The sequence below is a fragment of the Canis lupus genome, chromosome 30 (assembly GCF_003254725.2).
Source record: "Canis lupus dingo isolate Sandy chromosome 30, ASM325472v2, whole genome shotgun sequence".
Lineage (NCBI taxonomy): Eukaryota > Metazoa > Chordata > Mammalia > Carnivora > Canidae > Canis > Canis lupus.
The window spans coordinates 37,461,511-37,480,390 of record NC_064272.1 but is presented as its reverse complement, the minus strand read 5'-3'; the positions used below and the strand labels follow the sequence as shown (position 1 = coordinate 37,480,390).

Genomic DNA, 18,880 nt, shown 5'->3' with positions numbered 1-18,880 from the left:
TATATATATATAACAAGGAAGGAAGGAAGGAAGGAAGGAAGGAAGGAAGGAAGGAAGGAAGGAAGGGGGGATCCCTGGTTGGCTCAGTGGTTTAGCACCTTCAGCCTGGGGCATGATCCTGGAGACCTGGGATGGAGTCCCACGTCAGGCTCCCTGCATGGAGCCTGCTTCTCCCTCTGCCTGCGTCTCGGCCTCTCTCTCTCTCTCTCTCTCTCTCTGTGTCTCTCATGAATACACATAAATACAAATACAAATAAATAAATCTTTAAAAAAAAGAAAGAAGAAAGGGGAGAGCATTAAAGGTATAAAGGAGATTTTTAAATTATGAAAGAACTCAGGACAAACTGGAAAATTTTCCAGAAAATCTGACTCAAGATCCCTAACAAACCAATACCAGGGAGAAAATCTACTCTTGGGATTCCTGAATGGCTCAGCGGTTGAGCGCCTGCCTTCAGCTCAGGGTGTGATCCTGGAGTCCAGGGATCGAGTCCTGCATCAGGCTTCCTGTGTGGAGCCTGCTTCTCCCTCAGCCTCTGTCTCTGCCTCTCTCTGTGTGTCTCTCATGAATAAATAAATAAAATCTTAAAAAAAAAAAAAAGAAAATCTACTCTTCAAAAAAAAAGCACCAGTTCCAGGTAATTTTTCAAGAAACTTCTATAAGCTCAAACTACGTATGTTCTTTAGTTGTTCTAGAGCAGAGCAGAGAAATTATAGGACTAGGATTTTAACACTGACTTAGTACATAATACGTGCCAGGCATTGTGCTAAGCAAATCCCAGGATCACGTCCCACATCAGGCTCCCTGCAGGGAGCCTGCTTCTCTCTCTGCCTGTGTCTCTGCCTCTCTCTCTCTGTGTGTCTCTCATGAATAAATAACTAAAATCTTTGAAAAAAAAAAAAGCTTACAAATTCACTGATGGAGATCAGTATAAAATGGGTCAAAAACCTTGAAAGAAATCATACATACTCATAAAAATTGATCACATTTGTAAATACAGATAATAGCCTAAGTAAAATAGCATTGAATGAAATCCAGCTATGAATTAAAATAATAGTATATCATGACCAAATAGCATTTTTCCTCCTGGGAATTAAAAAAAAAAAGGCTCAACATAAAGAAACACATTGCTATATAATTCACCACAGTGAAAGGTATAAGGACACCTTCATAGAATCCCAAAGAACACCCATTCCTGAGTTAAAAATAAAACAAAATAGTAAAACAAAAAACTCTTAGTAAGCTAGAAGTGGGAGGCAACTTTCTAAATGTGATTTTGTAAAGTTACCTAAGGAAAGCAATAATAAATAGCATCATATATAAGAAAAAAACTCTCTCATGAAAGCTAGGAATAAGATGAAGTTTCTTTTTAAGTTTTTTTTAAAGTTGCCTTTCTAACCACTTCCTTTCACCATTCAATATTGCTCTGATGGTTTTAGCTATGAGAAACAACAAAACAAAGCTACAAGGAGGTAATACATGTAAATTTTGGAGACAATAAAGTTTTTATTACTTGTGGATGACATGAATTGTTTACCTAGGAAATTCAGAAGAATCAATTGGAAAAGCTTACAAAAATAAAAGAGCTCAAATGGCTAATATAATACATAAATTAGGGGGATTAAAGGATGTTAATGATCACCAGCTAGAAATAATAATGGAAAAGATTTTATTCACAGGCTCATTAAATATTATATATATATATATATATATATTTTTTTTTTTTTTTTTTTTTTTTTTTTTTAAATTCATGAGAGACAGAAAGAGAGAGGCAGAGACACAGGCAGAGGGAGAAGTAGACTCCATGCAGGGAGCCTGATGTGGGACTCGATCCCAGGTCTCTAGGATCATACCCTGGGCTGAAGGCGGCGCTAAACCGCTGAGCCACCTGGGTTGCCCAAATATTATAAATTTAACTACAACTTAAAAGTTCAAGAGGTATGTCCATAAAAGTATAAAGAAAGATATAACCAGAGATGAGGCCAACTCTCCCCAGATTTAATACAATTTCATTCAAAATCCCAGTGAATATATAAGTTCTGAAACGGCATCAACTGTAAAAACATAAGAAAAGCAAAATTTGGGACGCCTGGTGGCTCAGCAGTTGAGCATCTGCCTTTGGCCCAGGGCGTGATCCTGGAGTCCTGGGATCAAGTCCCGTGTCAGGCTCCCTGCATGGACCCTGCTTCTCCCTCTGCCTGTGTCTCTGCCTCTCTCTGTGTGTCTCTCATGAATAAATAAATAAAATCTTTAAAAAAAAAAAAGTAAAATTGCTTCTGAAGAAGAATGGGAATTTGCCCTATCAAACATGAAGCTACTAGATTCCCTAGGACAGTAAGGATTAACGGAGAAATAGATCATCAGCACAGAACAGATCTTTACAAACATACCCATGACTGCTTGAGCATTTAGTATAGGGCATGTGAGATGAAGGCAAGAGTGGATTATTCAATAAAAGTTGTTGAGAGAACCAACATTCCAGTTGGGAGAGAAAAGCAAAGTGAGGAATCCTACTTTATGCCATGCAGAAAAATTGATTCCTTATGAATTAAAGATTCAATTATAAACATAAAACCATGGGATTATTAACACAGGATATAAGAAAATATTTTTAACATTGGCATGGGAAGAAAATCTTTCCCAGTATGATCAAAGCAGGACACCATACAGGAAGACTGATGAACTGGATTCTATAAAACAAAAAACTTAAAACACAATCCCACGTAGGAAATGACATGGCAAAAGTCAACAGGAGAAAACGTTTGCACCGTCACTGGCTCTTGAAATTAAGGATTGCATGGAGCCTGCTTCTCTCTGTGTGTGTGTCTCTCAAGAATAAATAAGTGAAATCTTTAAAAAAAAAAAATTAGGAACTAATTTCTTGAAGAAAAAAACAAACAGGCAAAGGACCTAAATAGGCAATTCACAAATGAAGAAATAACAATAGGCAATAAATTTATAAAAAGCCACTAAATCTGAATCTTAACAAACAAGGAAATCCGAATTCTAATGTCCTTCTGTTGGAGGAATCTGCTGGAAACAGAAACTAATTCTGGTAGTAGAAGTCCAAGCCAGAAGCAAGCCACACTCAGGTTTAGGAAGAATGCAGTTCTGAGTGTGTTCCCAATGGGCAAAGAATACTTTTGCTATGCAGATCCCCAATGAGCACACCTAGGAATCTTACAGAAGCAATCTATTGGGAGCAGGAATAGTTCACATAGGTAGGTATGTTACCTCTTTGGCTAAAAGGGGGAAAATTAGAATTTGTAGGGCTATCTACCCCTATCTGTGGATAATTCACAAAGAAACTCTGGAGGCATTCCAAACTGGTAACATTGGTTAACTGTGGGGCGGGGGGGAGAAGTAGGAATTAAGCAGATGGGGACAGAGTGGAGTGGAGACTTTGCCCCCTTTATAAATTTCATAATTTTTTTTAACCATACACATGTATTATGAAAAATATTGGATGAAAATCCCGTGCTGTTTAATAAAAATAATTTTAACTGGATTCAATTGGATTTTTTTCCTATAGACATTCTGAGACAGCATCGTGTTATGGTTTTGACTTTCAGACAGAAACTACCTGCATCTCCTCTGGAATCTATCCATGACCCACACTCCATGGACGGTGATGTACAAAATCCCACTGTAAAACTTTCTAAAGGGCAGTTTGGTAACATGTATCGAATTTTCATACCCCTTCTCCTAGCAATGGCATTTCCAAAATATACCCTGAAAAAATTATTGGGTAAGCGTGTAAAGATGGTTCTGCAGCACTATCTACTACAGGGGGAGGCTGTTACCGATCATTATCCATTTGCATGGGATAATATACACTGCGGTCATGGCCACAGATGCTGCTGGTCCCTGGACCACATTTTGAGTTGCAAAGGCCCAGAAGCCCCTTATCCCCCGGTGCTCGTTATGTGACTCTCTGCTCCCTGCACCTTCTACCCGGCTCTGGGATGTGCCACCCCACCAGGACCAGCAGGCTCACCTCGTCAGCATAGGGGTGCGGTGGTTGGGGTTGGAGCAGAAGATGCTGTTGGACTTTCGAGTGCTGTCTAGGAACTCACACACCGACTGGCTACGGAGCTCTGCCAGGGGCCGAGCCTCATGCTTGAGGAACCACTGGTGCGCCTCGAAGCACTTGGCACAGAGGAGCTGCTCGCACTCAAAACACCAGAAGTCCGCAGGTTCTTTGCATCGGGTGCAAACAGCTTGCGCGTCCACGATCTGCCTGTAAACCGACAGGCGCCGCTGCAGGCTCTCGAAGAAGACGTTGTCCAGGGCCGGCGAGCCAGCGCCTAGAGGCCCGGGCACCTGGCAGATGGAGCAGCGCAGGCCCGATGCCTCCAGGCATCCCGAGCAGAGCGTGTGCAGACACGGCAGCAGCTTGGGGCACTTGGCTTCGGCCTGGCAGCTCTGGCAGCACAGGAACTGGAACTCCTCCTCCAGGGCTTGCTGGGGGACCAGAGAGGTGGGGTGAGGCCTGAAATCCCGGAGCCCCCCCCCAGATCCTCTGCAGGGAGCACGGCACTACGAGGCCCGGACACCCAAGGATGGGAGCATAAATCCCTACCTTCAAGGGACTCGCTCTAGAAAGGAGATACGTGAAGCGTATCTCATGTAAATCATAAACAGTGCTTAATATGGTTTGGTGGAGGGGCACCTGGGGGCTCAGGGCGTGATCCTGGGGTCCTGGGATCGAGTCCCGCATTGGGCTCCCTGCATGGAGCCTGCTTCTCCCTCTGCCTATGTCTCTGCCTCTCTCTCTGTGTGTGTCTCTCATGAATAAATAAATAAAATCTTAAAAATATATATGGTTTGGTGGCTCCTGAAGAAGTTAAACACAGGAGTACTATATAACCCAGCAATTTCATTCCTAGATAGATTTCCCAAAATAACTGAAGACGAGTAGCTGAACAGATACTTTACACCCATGTCCAAAGCACCATCATGCACAGGCTCCAAAAGGTAGAAATAACCCAAGTGTCCATCAACAAATGAACAGATAAACAAAACCGGTCTACGCGTGCAATGGAGTATCATTCAGTTTTTAAAAATGAAGGAAGAGGGACGTCTGGGTGGCTCAGCAGTTGAGCATCTGCCTTTGGCCCAGGGCGTGATCCTGGGGTCCCTGGATCGAGTCCCATATCGGGCTCCCTGCAAGGAGCCTGCTTCTCCCTCTGCCTGCGTCTCTGCCTCTCTCAAATAAATAAAATCTTTAAAAAAATCTTTAAAAAAATATATAAATAAAATAAAATCTTTAAAAAAGAAAATGAAGGAAGGGGCGCCTGGCTGGCTCAGTTGGTGGAGAATGTGACTCTTGATCTTGGGTTTGTGAGTTCAAGCCCCACACTGGGTGTAGAGGTTACTTAAAAATAAGATCTTTACCAAAAATAACATAAAATAAAATGAAAAGGAAGTAAATTCTCATACATGCTATGAGAACCTTGAAAACATTAGGCTAAGCAAAATAAGACAAACACGAAGGGACAAATAATTGGATGGCTCACTTATATGAAATATCTAGCATCGGCAGATCCACAGCAGCAGAAAAGTAGAGTGGAGGTTACCAGGAGCTGGGAGAAGCGGGTAAATAAGGAGCTACTGCTTAGGGAGTACAGTTTCTGTGGAGGGTGATGAAAAAAATTCTGGAAATAGATGGTGGTTGACGGTTACCCAACATTGTGAATATATTCAATGCCACTGAAATGTACACTTAAAAACCGTTAAGTTTTTGGGGCACCTGGCTGGCTCAGTGAGCGCAGCACGAGGCTCTGGATCCTGCGGTTGTTAAGTTCAAGCCCCATGCTGGGCGTAGAGATTACTTAGAAGAAATAAAAATGTTAAAAACATGGTAATTTTAATATTATGGATATTTTCTAGAAAAAAAAAGGGGGAAAAAGTGCTTAATAAAGTACTGGCCCACGAGGAATGTTCACAAGGAAGTAGTACGATTCCTAGTTGTAATAATGCACAGAATAGAAGTTACTGCAGGATGGTGCTTTCATGAAGGGCCTGGGAAAACACACTGCATGAGATGTGAAGTAGCTCCTCTGGGGCAGGAGCGCAGCTGGGGAGCTTGTCCCGGAGCAGACCCAGGCAAGCTTCCGGGAAGAGGCCCCAGGAAACCCGGAGCAGACCCAGGCAAGCTTCCGGAAGAGGCCCCAGTACACCCTTTGTGGACCCAGGGTGGGGGTGCGGGGGTGGAGGGCACACAGGGTGTTCCAACAGAAGGATCTTGGAGGTAGGTATCCTAGCGGAGAAGCCACCCCAAGAGCTGTGAGGCCTTAGCCAAGACACTTCTCTCGTCTGGGCCAGGTTCCCACTTCCTGATCTGGGAACTCGGCTTTTGGTTTTCCACACTTGGGACATGCCCCTGGCTCTCGGCCTGCTCCCCAGGGCTACCCCGCCATCCCCCGAATCCCTGGACCTTCATCTGAGGCTCAGGGGGGCAAGTCGCCAGGGTGGGCAGATGAGTCCAGGCCCTCAGCACCTTGCCCCCTGTCCGTGGGGCATGCCAGCCCCGAGGCCCCCCCCAGCTCACCCTGGTACCCTTTCCCACTCTCAGCTGCCCCGAGGGTCGGGGCCCAGTGTCTGGCTTTCTCTCTGGGTCACTCTGGGGAGGTGCCTGGCCTCGCTGTCCCCTCCCTTTCCCGAAGCCATCAACCAAGCCTCCACCCCACCTCCCCAAGCCCAGTGGTACCTCCGCGGGGCTGCGGCTGGGGCTGGGCTGGTGGCCCTCGGAGGCGGGCTCCGGGGGAGGCATGCTGGGCGCCCCGGACGGTGCGGGGTCCTGCCCGGGCGCCGGAGAGCGGGGGGGCGCGGGCTCCTGCTGCATGGATCCCAGCACAGTTTCGCTTCTGGGTTTTGAGCCTGAGGGGGGAGGAGAAGCGAAACCGAGAGGCAGGGACCGGATCGCGGTCGCCGGAGCCCGGGGGAGGGACGGCCCCACTCAGGGCCCGCCTCCCCGGAGGAAGTGAGACAGAGCCGGGGGGCGGTTCTAGGGCCGGGGAGGGGGGGTCTGGAGACACGCCCCGAGCCGGAGGGAGGAGGGGAGGAGAGAAGATGCTCAGCCGACCTGGGGGTAACCCGGCCGCGGCCTGGCCTAGCGGGAGGGAGGCCGGGCCGCCCTTGGCTTGACCCCGGGCACAGACAGGAGCCACAGGTGGGCCTGCTTTGGAAGAACCCAGGTCTAAGCGAGAGCAGTCACCCAAACAGGTTTGCACGCTGCAGAGGGGCAGGCCGGAAAGGAGATCTCAGCTGGGACGTGCAGGAACTTGGGGATGGGGAACGCTTGCAACAGCACGAGCAAAGGCATGGAGGTTTGAAACAGGAGAGTCTGTTTAGAAACCAGTTTCCAGGGATGCCCGGGTGGCTCAGCGGTTTAGCGCCTGCCTTCAGCCCGGGGTGTGATCCTGGAGACCCCAGATCGAGTCCCACATCGGGCTCCCTGCATGGAACCTGCTTCTCCCTCTGCCTGTGTTGTGTCTCTGCCCCTCTCTCTGTGTGTGTGTGATGTCTCATGAATAAATAAATAAAATCTTAAAAAGAAACCGGTTTTCATTATTTTCAAATTTAAGAGGGGACCCATGAGCAGGATCAGGGCTAAGGAGATGCACTTGTTCTGTGGGCAACAGCGTGAGATTAGAACCCAGAAACATGACCCAACACGCATGTTGGGACAGTCACTCTGGCAACCTGGGATGGGTGACCTGGTCTAGGACAATGGCTGTGGGATGCAGAGGAGGGATCTGAGTCTGAGACACCAGGAGGACAGTGAGTGGAGCTGAGGGGAACAGGATGATGCCTTGGTTGAGAGTTGGAAAGGTTGGTGAGTCTGAGGCAGCGCAGGCAGGGAGTGGAAGGGGAGAGCCGACGAGCAGGTATGAAGACAGCGAGGAGAGAGCAAGTTAGTTCTTGGCTAAAGGGGAAGCATGCCAGCTCCCAGCTGGTGAGGGTAGGAAGCACAACCTCGGGCAGCTTCACTGGATGAAGGGCCCTGGCTTCAAACACCAAACCACCCCAACCACTGTATTACCCGCTGGGTACAATTCTGTGCTCAGTTCCAGCTTGGAGCGGACTAGGGATGGTGATGGGACCTTGCTCTTGTAAAGTTTATCCTCTGGGCTATGTGGGGAAAGGGATTGGCAGGGAGACCCCACTTCCCAGGACCGTGTGAGGCCTCAGGGGCCCTACCCTTCCCTCCAGCCTGATCAGTACCCTCAGGGCTTCAGAATCAGGCCATCAAACTAGAAAAAGCCAAAGATGGTGAGCAGCATCTGCAGAAGGGACCTGGAAGGGTCACATCAGGGGGTGTGAGGGTCTGAGGAGGCAGGATTGGCATGTGGCTGAGACAAGGAAAGCTTCATTATTTGTTTGCTCACTTTTTTTTTTTTTTTTAAGATTTTATTTATTTATTTGACAGAGCACAAGTCGGCAGAGCGGCAGGCAGGGGGAGATGGTGAAGCACACCCTCCACTGCGCAGGGAGCCCATGGGGCTCAATCCCAGGACCCTGGGATCATGACCTGAGCAGAAGGCAGACGCTAGGCGCCCCTCTTGGCTCACCTGCCCCAACTCGATGTTGAAAGTCAATGCTGCTCAGAGTGAATTTACCATCTGCATTTAGATTTTTCCCAAGTCATGGAGAGGCGAGCTAAAGCTACCTCTAGGTCACATTACGTGTCTGGGTCAAGGGGTGTGCTGTTTCCTGGACGTCTGTGATGACGAAATTCCTCTTTTTGTGCCAACAGTGAGCTGGCTATGGCTTCACTCAACAGACAAGTATCTTTTTTTTTTTTTTTTAAGATTTTATTTATGAGACACACACACACACATATATATATAGAGAGAGAGAGGCAGAGACACAGGCAGAGGGAGAAGCAGGCTCCATGCAGGGAGCCCCACGAGGGACTCGATCCCAGGTCTCCAGGGTCACGCCCTGGGCCAATGGCGGTGCCAAACCGCTGAGCCACAAGTAATTGAGATCCATTCTATGCCAGACCCTGCTTGGGAGGCTGGGGGGCTGGGGGGGGGGGCCACAAGGAAGAATCATTTGCTGACGGTGCCTAGAAGAAGCCCTACTTCTAGATAAGACGCTCCAACCCGCCAACCCCGCAGTATGGGGGTTTGCAGCAGCAGCGCCCCGCAGGCTTGATTCCGGAGGGAACCTGGTTCGCGGGCTCCCCCCCCCCCCCACCTGGCCTGCGGGGCGCCGAGGCGCGGGCGGGCGCGGTCCTCCAGCCGCAGGGGGCGCTGTGCCGCGCGGGCCGGCCCCTCTAGCCGCCGCCTCCCGCCTCGGTGGCCCGCGACCCCGGAAGCGGCGGCCGGGGGGGGGGGGGGCGGGGCGCGGGTGCACCTGCCGGGAGCCATGCTCGGCAGGTCGGGGTACCGGGCGCTACCCCTGGGGGACTTTGACCGTTTCCAGCAGTCGAGCTTCGGCTTCCTGGGCTCGCAGAAGGGCTGCCTGTCCCCGGAGCGGGGCGGCGCGGGGCCGGGGGCCGGTGAGTGGCCGCCCAGCGCCGCGGAGCCGGGGCCCGGGAGGAGGAGGCCGAGGGGGGGGGGGGGTCGCAAGTCCCCATTTCGAAGATTTAGTTTATTATTATTCTTTTAAAGATTGTATTTAATCATGAGAGGCCGAGAGAGAGAGAGAGAGAGGCAGAGGGAGAAGGAGAAGCAGGCTCCGTGCAGGGGGCCCGAGGCGGGGCTCGACCCCGGGACCCCGGGTCACGCCCTGGGTCAAAGGCAGGCGCCCAGCCGCTGAGCCCCCCAGGGGTCCCCTGCAGATTTATTTTAAAGAGAGAGGGAGGGAGAGAATCTCCAGCAGATGGGGCCACATCTCAGGACCCAGAGGTCACCATCTGAGCGGAAACCACCAGAGGCAGCAGCTCCTGGACTGGTCCTCCCCGACCCCCGACCCCCGACCCCGGGCGCCCTTCAGATTCCCATTTCGGCCAAAAGGAGCCCAGGGTGGAGGCCTAGGAGGTGGTCCGCCTGCTAAGGGCGCCTGGCTGCGGAGAAATGGCACAGTCTTCATTCCTCCTGGGGGTGCTTCTAGACGCCCCAGACGCCCCAGACGCCCCAGGCCCAGGCATCCGCCTGTCTCCCGGTGGGTACGGGCAGGCCCTCGGCTGCCTCTTGTTGAGCTTCCGTCATCTCCTGCTGCAGAGCCTTGAGGGATTCCCTGGCCCTGGGGTAAGATCCCCACGAGCCTCCGTCGTTGGAGGATTTGGTCCTGGTCCCTCCCGACCCTCCTGTGATGACAGCCGGCCCCCTCCCCGGGCTTCCTTTCCTGCAGGGGCCGCGGGGGGTCAGAGCCGGGCAGGAAGGTGCCCCGGGGTCTTGGAGACCGCAGAGGGCACGGCGTTCCTGGGAGCCCGGAGCAGAGCCTCCGGGGTTGCTTCCTGTCTAGGCTTGCAAGGGGAACGAGAGCAAAGAGAGCAGAGGATCACCATGCTAGGTTCTGGGGCTTTCTCCGCTCCACTTACATCTTGAGCCCTTGGTGCTGCAGGAGCCGGGCTCACGGGCCTCTCATCTTCCTAGTTCACACCTCCCTTTCAAGTAAAGCATTCCGTAGTCCTTAGGGCATTAAAGGGCGGGGGTGGGGGGTGAGTTTTGAACTAGGGAAGAACATCTTCGCCCTCGCCCTCGCCATGCCGTTCACGCTTTATCCCTTTAGGCTAAAGCATTATTTCCAAGAGGTGGCCCTGAAAGCACACTTTTTGGGGCCGATGGTAGAGGAGGAAGGTTCAGGAGCATTCGGTTCACCCCCAGTGCAGTGTTTACAGATGCCTGGATGCTCCTGGCTCCATGCCAGGTGTGGGAAGCACTCCGCGTGAGCCAAGAGCATTGATCCAGGTACCCGGTGAGGAGAGCATCACTTGGATTGGCTTCTCAAGTCTAACGGCTGTTGCTTAGCAGAGACTCGGCCTTGTGGAGGTGGGACTTGGGACAGATTAGTTTTGACGAGTGGGAGGAGGGAACATCCTTACCTCGCACCTGGCTAAAGACCGGAGTCTTAGGGAGGCAACTGAGGGCCCTGAGAAGGGACGAGCCGCCAGAGAGGGAGGTGGGCAGAAAGTACCCTCGACCAGCTTCACTCCGCCCACGGCTCTGCTGCCAGAACCCGTCGGTGTTCCCTGACTGCCTCTTTCTGCTCTCTCGTCCCCAGATGCGCCCCAGAGCTGGCCCTCCTACCTCTGCCACGGCCTCATCAGCTTCCTGGGGCTCTTGCTGCTGCTGCTCACCTTCCCCATTTCCGGCTGGTTCGCCTTGAAGGTAAGGCTGCCTGGGTCAGACTCCGGGGCTTCGGGCCACGCTCAGAGCTTTGGCATTGTTGGATCAATCTTCCCTCCATCCTCTGTCCCCTTCCCCTACGGATTACATTATCGCATCCCAATGAAATGGGCTGGTCCGGGATTATCCATTCACATCTTTCAGATGAGGAAAAACAGGCTCAGACTTGCCCAAAGTCACACTGGAAGCCAGTGAGTGGTGCAGAAGCCTTCCCAAACTCCCAGGTCCTGGGGTCTGGGCACTGGCTTTAAGGGTGCACACACACAAGAAAGAAAAAAAAAAAAAGGGTGCACACAGATATTTTCCTTTCTTTGGGTCAGGCTAAAATTTGAAATGAGAAATACTCCGCTTGGCCCAGGGGTAATAAGTAATAGGAATTGAGGCCTGGTTTTTAACAAGGGCTGGTGAAGAGGGGAAAGGGTGAGCTCTCCCTAAGGATCACATCTGCAAGCCACAGTGAAGGGGGAAGCCCAGGCAGGCCTTGCCCTTTGTGTGGCCCTAGGCAACAGCCAACCCTTCCAGGAAGCCTTTGGGTTTGGTATGGTCTGGAAGGAAGTCTCTTAGAAGGTGCTAAACCCTAGTCCTAGAAGTGCCACTGAAACAAATGCTGTGTGACCTTGGGCAAGTCACCTTGCTTCTCTGGGCCTTCATTTCTCAGTTTGGACATATTTACTTCTAAAGTTGGCAAAGCCCTTTGCTTGGGGTTGGAGTCATTCAGAACTGCCTTCAAATCTTGTCTGTTTCACTTGGGGGCTGTGTGATTTTTGAACAAGTCATGTAACCTCTCAGAGCCTTGGTTTTCTCTTCTAAAAAGATCTAAGAAGGGATACCTGGGTGGCTCTGCGGTTGAGCGGCTGCCTGTGGCTCCGGGTGTGATCCCAGAGTCCCGGGATCAAGTCCCACATCGGGCTCTCTGCAGGGAGCCTGCTTCTCCCTCTGCCTGTGTCTCTGCCTCTCTCTCTGTGTCTCTCATGAATAAATAAATGAAATCTTTAAATAAAAAAATAGTAATAAAAAAGATCTAAGGATAGCTGACACTGACCAAGGCAGAGGGGGGCGGTGGGGGGACCTGGGCAGATGCTGTTGTCAGCCCGGTACTTTGACCGCTTTCCCTCCCCCTCATGAACAGATTGTACCTACCTATGAGCGGATGATCGTGTTTCGACTGGGCCGGATCCGTACCCCTCAAGGGCCTGGCATGGTTCTGCTCTTGCCCTTCATTGACTCCTTTCAGCGGGTGGATTTAAGGACACGCGCTTTCAATGTCCCTCCCTGCAAGGTGAGGAGCTTCTCGGCTCTCCCAGAAAGAGGGGGTGGGGGCTTTTGCAGAGTGATTGTGGGAGCCAGTACCTCGGTGTGTGAGCAACCATCAAGGTCAGGGTAGGGGAAGAAACCAAAATGTTGAGGATGGAGGCTGGGGGACATCCTTATGCAGTGTACCTAATGACATGAACTTGGGGACATCGGTACCCAGTGGGTGGGTCAAGCTGGGTGGTCTCAGAGGGCCTGACCCCCCTGCAGCGCCAGCCCCTTGACCATCTCCTCTCTCACCAACCCTCCACCCCAAAGCTGACTTCTAAGGATGGGGCCGTGTTGTCCGTGGGGGCCGATGTCCAGTTCCGCATCTGGGACCCAGTACTGTCCGTGATGACCGTAAAGGACCTGAACACGGCCACGCGTATGACGGCCCAAAATGCCATGACCAAGGCCCTGCTCAAGAGGCCTCTGCGGGAGATCCAGACGGAGCAGCTCAAGATCAGCGACCAGCTCCTGGTAGGCAGCTCCTCGCACGGTAGAGGTCAGTGGTGGGCACCTGGGCCTGGCTCTGCCTGCCGAGGCTCTTTGAGCAGAGCGCCAGATCGCTCTGCGCCTCAGTTTATCGTGCGTTCCAACCTTTGAAGAGCCAGTGGTCTGGGTAGGACTGAGGAACAGAAGATGAGTACAGACCATAGTGGTTTTGGAGAGGCACTGGCGCCCTGAGAGGGGAGTGGCCCCACTGAGATTCTCGGGGCCCTGCCTCACTGCTGGGGCTTTACCCTTCCCTGCTCTGCCAGCATTGCCATTGACACAGCCTCGCAGGCAGGCAGACCAGCAGATGGGCGGGCGGGTGAAAGGAGCAGGGGCCTGCCTGGGCACAGTCACCTGGGGAATTCCATGCCCCACAGGGCAGCATTTGTGTTTTGAGGGCTTTGTGTTCCTTGTTCAGAACAGAACAAGGGGACACAAGGGCATTCGGACCTTTTTCCTGCCTCTTCCCCTGAATAATGATCTGAACCAGAACTACCCTTGCCTCCCTTCTGTGGCAGGACAGGATGGAAATGCATGTCCCCTGCTCCTTGTGCTCACCTTGGGCTCCCCCCGCCACCCCGCCCCAGTGGCGCTGGGTGAGGTTTCCTTTTACTCCCCTTAGCTCTGCCTTCTGGGGGCCTAGGGTTCCAGGACGGGCGGGGCAGGTAGGATTCCAGAGATCCCAGGCCCTGGGGCAGTGAGTCAGCCACGGGAGGGAGGGAAGCCCCCCCCCCCCCCCAGGAGGAGCGGCTGCTGTTCTGGTGAGAGCAGCTCCTGCGTGCAGAGCGTGCAGAGCATCGTAGTTTACGAGTCCTTTCCCTGCCCAGGTGTATCTGCTTTACGTTTTGCTGCAGGAGGATTGATATTCTGGTTTTATTTTGGAGGGAGGAAACTAAGGGCTTATTTGGTGCCCCCCCCCCAATCAAGGGCAGAGCGGGCCCAGCACCAGATCAACTGCCTTCTGCCCCCCCCCCCCCATCAAACCAGTGCTCCGTCTTCTACAATTGATAACAATTTTTATTTATGAAGCTACATGGCATTTTAGTGTACTTTTTGAAGGAGAAAGCTGATCTCAGCCTAGTTGCTGTCAGGGGCGGGCAGGGGAAGAAACCAGAACACCAGGCCTGTTGTGCAACAAGGCCGAGAGGGGCAGTCTGGGGGAGGTCGGTCCCACTCCACGACGTTAGTCATTGAGGGCCTGTTGCCCAGACGGAGTTGGCGCCCAACTCCCGGGAGAACGGGGTCAGTGCCTGTGGTTAAGGCGAAGTCTCCAGAAAGCCAGCTGCCTCCTGGAAGCCCCAGGCCAGGCGGACATCTCTCATCCTCACTCCCCTTTCTGCCTACCCCTGGAGGTCTGCCCCCTGCAGGGGCGGTGCTCTGGGCTGGGGGTATGGCTCCTGCCTCTGTTGAACCTCCCTCCCTCCTCCCCTTTCTGTGAGGCTGCAGGCTCTGTCTGCACCCCAGGCCCTCGCAGCTCTCCCCCTCCACTCCCCGACACCAGATCCCCATCATTTCTGCCCATAATTTGAAACAATGGCCCACGTGGTCTCCATGCTGCCACCCTCCGCCCCCTTCAATCTAGTGTCCGTGGAGCAGCCAGGAGGCTCTTTCTAAGGAGCAAGTCCTGGTCACCTCCCTGCTAAACTCCTCTCAAAGGCTCCGTGTGTCAGGGTAAATCCAAGTGAGCCGAGCCCCCGCCTCTGAGCCAGCTGTCTCCTGGCCCATTGCGAGGGTCTAGCTAAACGGGACTCTGGTTACTCCCATTTCCCCAGACATTCCAGGTTATCCTGTCCCTGCCCTTGTACACGCTGTTCCCATTGTCTGGAAGAGCCCTTCTCAAGGAGTTCCTGGACCTGGTTCCAATGTGGGGAAGGGAAGTTTGCACACCCACAACACCAATCTTCAGATGCCTGTAGGGTGTCCCAAGAATCCAGCTCCATTCTGACACTGTCTCCCCAGAGACAGCATCAGATCCCATGGGTTAAGTCCCACAAGACTGCCCCCTGGCCCCCACTAAAGACGCCAGTCACAAGCCCAGGCTGTTACTGTGCTTCTGGCAACCAGCTACAGATTTGGGGGTTCCACCGACCTCCCTGGGTTCTTTTGCTAGAGTGGCTCACAGAACTGTGTTTACCAGTTTATTAAAGGATATGATAAAAGATATGAATTAACAGCCAGACAAAGAGAGGCACAGGGTGAGGTCTGGGGAAAAGGCGCGGAGCTTCCATGCCCTCCCCAGGCACACCTCTCTGGCATTCACCAGCCTGGAAGCTCTGGAGCCCAGTCCTTCTGGGAATTTTCTAGAGGCTTCTTTGCATACTGAGAACTAAGTCATTGGTCATCTGTCCCGTCCCAGTGGAAATTCCAACTCTCCAGTCACATAGTTGGTCCTCCTGGCAACCAGCCCCCATCCTTGGGTGGGCTCCAAAAATTACCTTTTGTAACATAACAAAAGACCCCTTTATTTCTCTTCTCACGGCAATTCCGAGGGTTGTAGGGCTGGGAGTCTTGAAACAAAGACATACTTGGAGGTATCATTTAAACGATCAGTGCGCATTTCTTATAAATTACAGCATCTGCTCAGTCTTCCTTCCTGCTCTACCCATGGACCAGACAGCTCCCCTCCTCCTGGTGTCACCGCCCCCTCCCTGGACCTCCAGGGGGTCAGGCCCTGTCCTAGTTGCTCACCACCAGCTGCTAGCAGCTGGGTTGTAATTGCCCTCTGCCTGCATTCCCCAGGAGGGAGCTTGGCCCCAAGGGAGGGAGGGAGGCGGTGGGGCCTCCAGACCAAAGAAGGTCCTCCCACAAAGGCTTGCAGATTTAATTCCACATCTCCCCACCACTGTTTTCCAGCTGGAAATCAATGACGTGACCAGAGCCTGGGGGCTGGAGGTGGACCGAGTGGAACTAGCAGTGGAGGCTGTGCTCCAGCCACCCCAGGACAGCCCAACGGGGCCCAGCTTGGACAGCACCCTCCAGCAACTGGCTCTCCACTTCTTGGGAGGAGGCCTGCCCTCAGTGGCTGGAGGCGCCTCACCCCTCGGGCCAGGTGAGGAGTCCTGGGAAGAAGGAGAGGTGCCCCCCAGGGCACTGGGCTGGTTGTCCGCACAGGCTCTGCGCGGAGTACTTTCCTGCACGGGGACGCCTGCCCAGCCGCTCAGGCCACCCCTCTCTAGGGCCCATGGGAAATAAGGCCAGGTGTCTGAGCGTATAGAGGCCTTGGGGAGCCCCCGTGGGGGGAAGGGACGGCACCCAGGGTCCGGGGTGGGGGGGGGTGGGGGGCGCGGGTTAAGCTGAAAGCTGAAAGGCGGGCAGCCCTGGTGGCACAGCGGTTTAGCGCCGCCTGCAGCCCGGGGTGTGATCCTGGAGACCCAGGATCGAGTCCCACATCGGGCTTCTTGCATGGAGCCTGTTGTTCCCTCTGCCTGTGTCTCTGCCTCTCCGCTCTCTCTGAATGAATAAAGAAATAAATCTTTTTTTTAAAAAAAAAAAAAAGAAAGCTGAAAGGCTGCCTCTTAGCAGAGGAGGAAGGGGAACTCAGGCCAGACTGGCGCAGAAGAGGGAGCAGCCACAGACAGTGCAGAGGTCACAGGGAGCCTGACCTCGGCAGCACCCTGACTATCTTCTCTCTGCTTCCTTCCCCCTGGCTGTTGGCCACCCCTCAGCAGACACCTTGGAGATGGTGAGCGAAGCTGAGCCGCCTGCCCCTCACGTTGGTGCTGGGCCCAGTCCGAAGCAGCCTGTGGCTGAGGGGCTGCTGACTGCCCTGCAGCCCTTCCTATCAGAGGCCCTGGTCAGCCAGGTCGGGGCCTGCTACCAGTTCAATGTCATCCTGCCCAGCGGCTCCCAGAGCGTCTACTTCCTCGACCTCACTACAGGTGCGCCTGCCTTCCCCGCCCTCGCCGTCCCAGCCAGGTGGCCCGTAGCGGCACCCACCCCCGTGGTCCTATTTTAAATTGCCCCCTGCTCCTGCCAGGAGTTTTGGGTGAACTTGCACCATGTGCGGAAAGTGACGAGCCGAGCCGTTGTCTCCCTGCCCTGCCCCGGTGAGCAGGGGAGCAGGTGAGCAGGGCCCCTGGGGCGAGAGCTTCACACACACGGTGCAGCTCTGCTGGCCAGGGTCTGTGCTGAGCACGGCAGTGCGTGATCCCACCTGCCCCTCACCGTGGTTCTCTGATTCTGGATGATTGTCATCCCCGTTTCACCAGTTTGAAAACCAGGGCCCTGAGTGGTCACACAGCCAATAGTACTTGAACTCAGTGAATTGGAACCTGGACACTTAGCTGTTACTTTCCACTCCTCCTTAGCGGGCCATGCTAACCCCGTCTTCCCCCCTGCTGCGTAGCTGTCCCCCTGCTAATGCTCCGTTTTTCTCTTCCCCCATAGGGCACGGGAGCATAGGGCACGGGGTGCCCGACGGCATCCCTGATGTGGTGGTGGAGATGGCTGAGGCAGACCTGCGGGCCCTTCTGTGCAGGGAGCTGCGGCCCCTGGGGGCCTACATGAGTGGGCGCCTAAAGGTGAAGGGTGACCTGGCCGTGGCCATGAAGCTGGAGGCTGTCCTCAGGGCCCTGAAGTAGCAGCTTTGGCTGACTGCCCATAGGCCAGCCCCGATTCTGGCGTGAAGCCGGGGGTGGGGGGACGTCTTGGAGGAGGAGGCGCTGGTGCCACACCTCGGGTTGTTGAGCCTTGAGAAGTTTCAGGCTCGCCAGGAGCCAACGAATGGAGGCTGGCAGACACAAGAGGCTGGGAGAGACTGAGTCAGGCCGCCTTGCCGTCTCACCTGGAGTGCTTCTCTGGACAAGCCTTTGCCCATCCCGGCCCCTGGCTGAACACCCAGCCCTGAGCGGGCCCACAGAGTGCTGATCAGAGAGCAGGGCCCGCTCCCCTCTGCCAGCTACCTGAGTGGAGAGACGGGGCCCACAGGGCCAGCCCGACTGCACCTGATTTGGTCCCAGTGTGAGGGAGCCAAGCGTATGGCTCGGGTCCCGGCTGTAGAGTGGGGATCAGAGAGGTGATGGGGGCGAAGGAAGGCAGCCCACCGCCGAGAGTCACCGCAGGGCAGGGATGTGCCCTCGTGGCAGTGGTTCAGGCCCAGGCCAGTGGGCGGTGTGGATGGAAAAGCGCGGGGCCTTCTCGGCGTCCAGCCCTGCTCCTGAAGATGGCTTGCCTCACCTCCCGGCTCCGTCTTGCATGCCTGGCGGGCCGGGGCCCAGGGCAGCATGTAGGAGGGCCCTGCTGTTCTGTGCTTTTTACCAGAGGTTTACGAACCACCAATAAATGTGCTGTTTACAGTGTATGGAAGAGAAGTGGGGGCACAGGGGTGGGTTGTGGGGGTCCCCGAGGCCATGCTCCTGCTGGCACCTGGGCGAGGACAGGGGCTCAAGAAAGGAGGGTGTGTGCATCACCCACAGTTCCCCTTCCTGCCACGGGGTTCAGAGACCGTGGGGCAGGTGCAGGATCTTCTGCTGCTCTTTACGGTAGAAGCTGGCCCAAAGAGAAGGTGTGGGTGTGTCAGGACTGGTCCTGCAGACGCCCTGCTGAGACCGGGGTGAGGGGTCTTACCAGTCGCCTTCAGGAGAGTCCCGTCCCTCTTTCTCCACTAGCACAAGGGAGGGAAGGGGACGGAACGGGCCTGGAGTCCTGGCCCAAACCCCAGGGACCTCAGGGAAGGGGCCTTTTGCTTGTTTAGCCCTAAGAAATGAATCTCAGTTCCTGAAAAGGCTTGTGAGAAAAGGAACCCACAGAAATCGGGACCTCCCCTTTGCAAAACAGCTCTTGGCTGGTCCTC

At 53.8% G+C, this 18,880-nt stretch overlaps 2 protein-coding genes across 21 annotated transcripts in view; one reads left to right on the top strand and one right to left on the bottom strand.

The window, feature by feature from the left end:
• PML (PML nuclear body scaffold) overlaps positions 1-6,969 on the bottom strand; it is a 46,074-nt gene extending 39,105 nt beyond the window's left edge. For all 13 annotated transcript variants that reach the window (XR_007407497.1, XM_025472208.3, XM_025472209.3 and 10 more), the window contains exons 1-2: positions 6,711-6,969; positions 3,996-4,462 (exon numbers count right to left, since the gene is read on the bottom strand). Coding sequence is in view for 12 of the 13 variants with exons in the window: in XM_025472208.3 (XP_025327993.1) it covers positions 3,996-4,462; positions 6,711-6,845 (602 nt within the window). In the remaining variant the exon portion in view is untranslated. The remainder of the gene's footprint in view (positions 1-3,995; positions 4,463-6,710) is intronic.
• A 76-nt stretch (positions 6,970-7,045) lies between these two features.
• On the top strand, positions 7,046-18,388 carry STOML1 (stomatin like 1). Of its 8 annotated transcripts, none has more exons than XM_035708959.2 (8): positions 9,344-9,509; positions 11,177-11,283; positions 12,431-12,580; positions 12,871-13,074; positions 15,943-16,138; positions 16,755-16,967; positions 17,066-17,151; positions 17,476-17,585. In XM_035708959.2, the coding sequence occupies exons 1-7, from the start codon at positions 9,377-9,379 to the stop codon at positions 17,137-17,139; spliced, it is 1,077 nt and encodes a 358-aa protein (XP_035564852.1). In that variant the 5' UTR covers positions 9,344-9,376; the 3' UTR covers positions 17,140-17,151; positions 17,476-17,585. The 8 variants fall into 8 exon arrangements, with proteins under 8 accessions (XP_025328002.1, XP_035564854.1, XP_048960454.1 ...); XM_035708960.2 differs by lacking the exon at positions 17,066-17,151 and adding an exon at positions 10,785-10,944 and having other exon boundaries at positions 9,379-9,509; positions 17,476-18,388; XM_025472217.3 differs by lacking the exons at positions 9,344-9,509; positions 17,066-17,151 and adding an exon at positions 7,046-7,172 and having other exon boundaries at positions 17,476-18,388.
• The last annotated feature ends 492 nt before the right edge of the window (positions 18,389-18,880 follow it).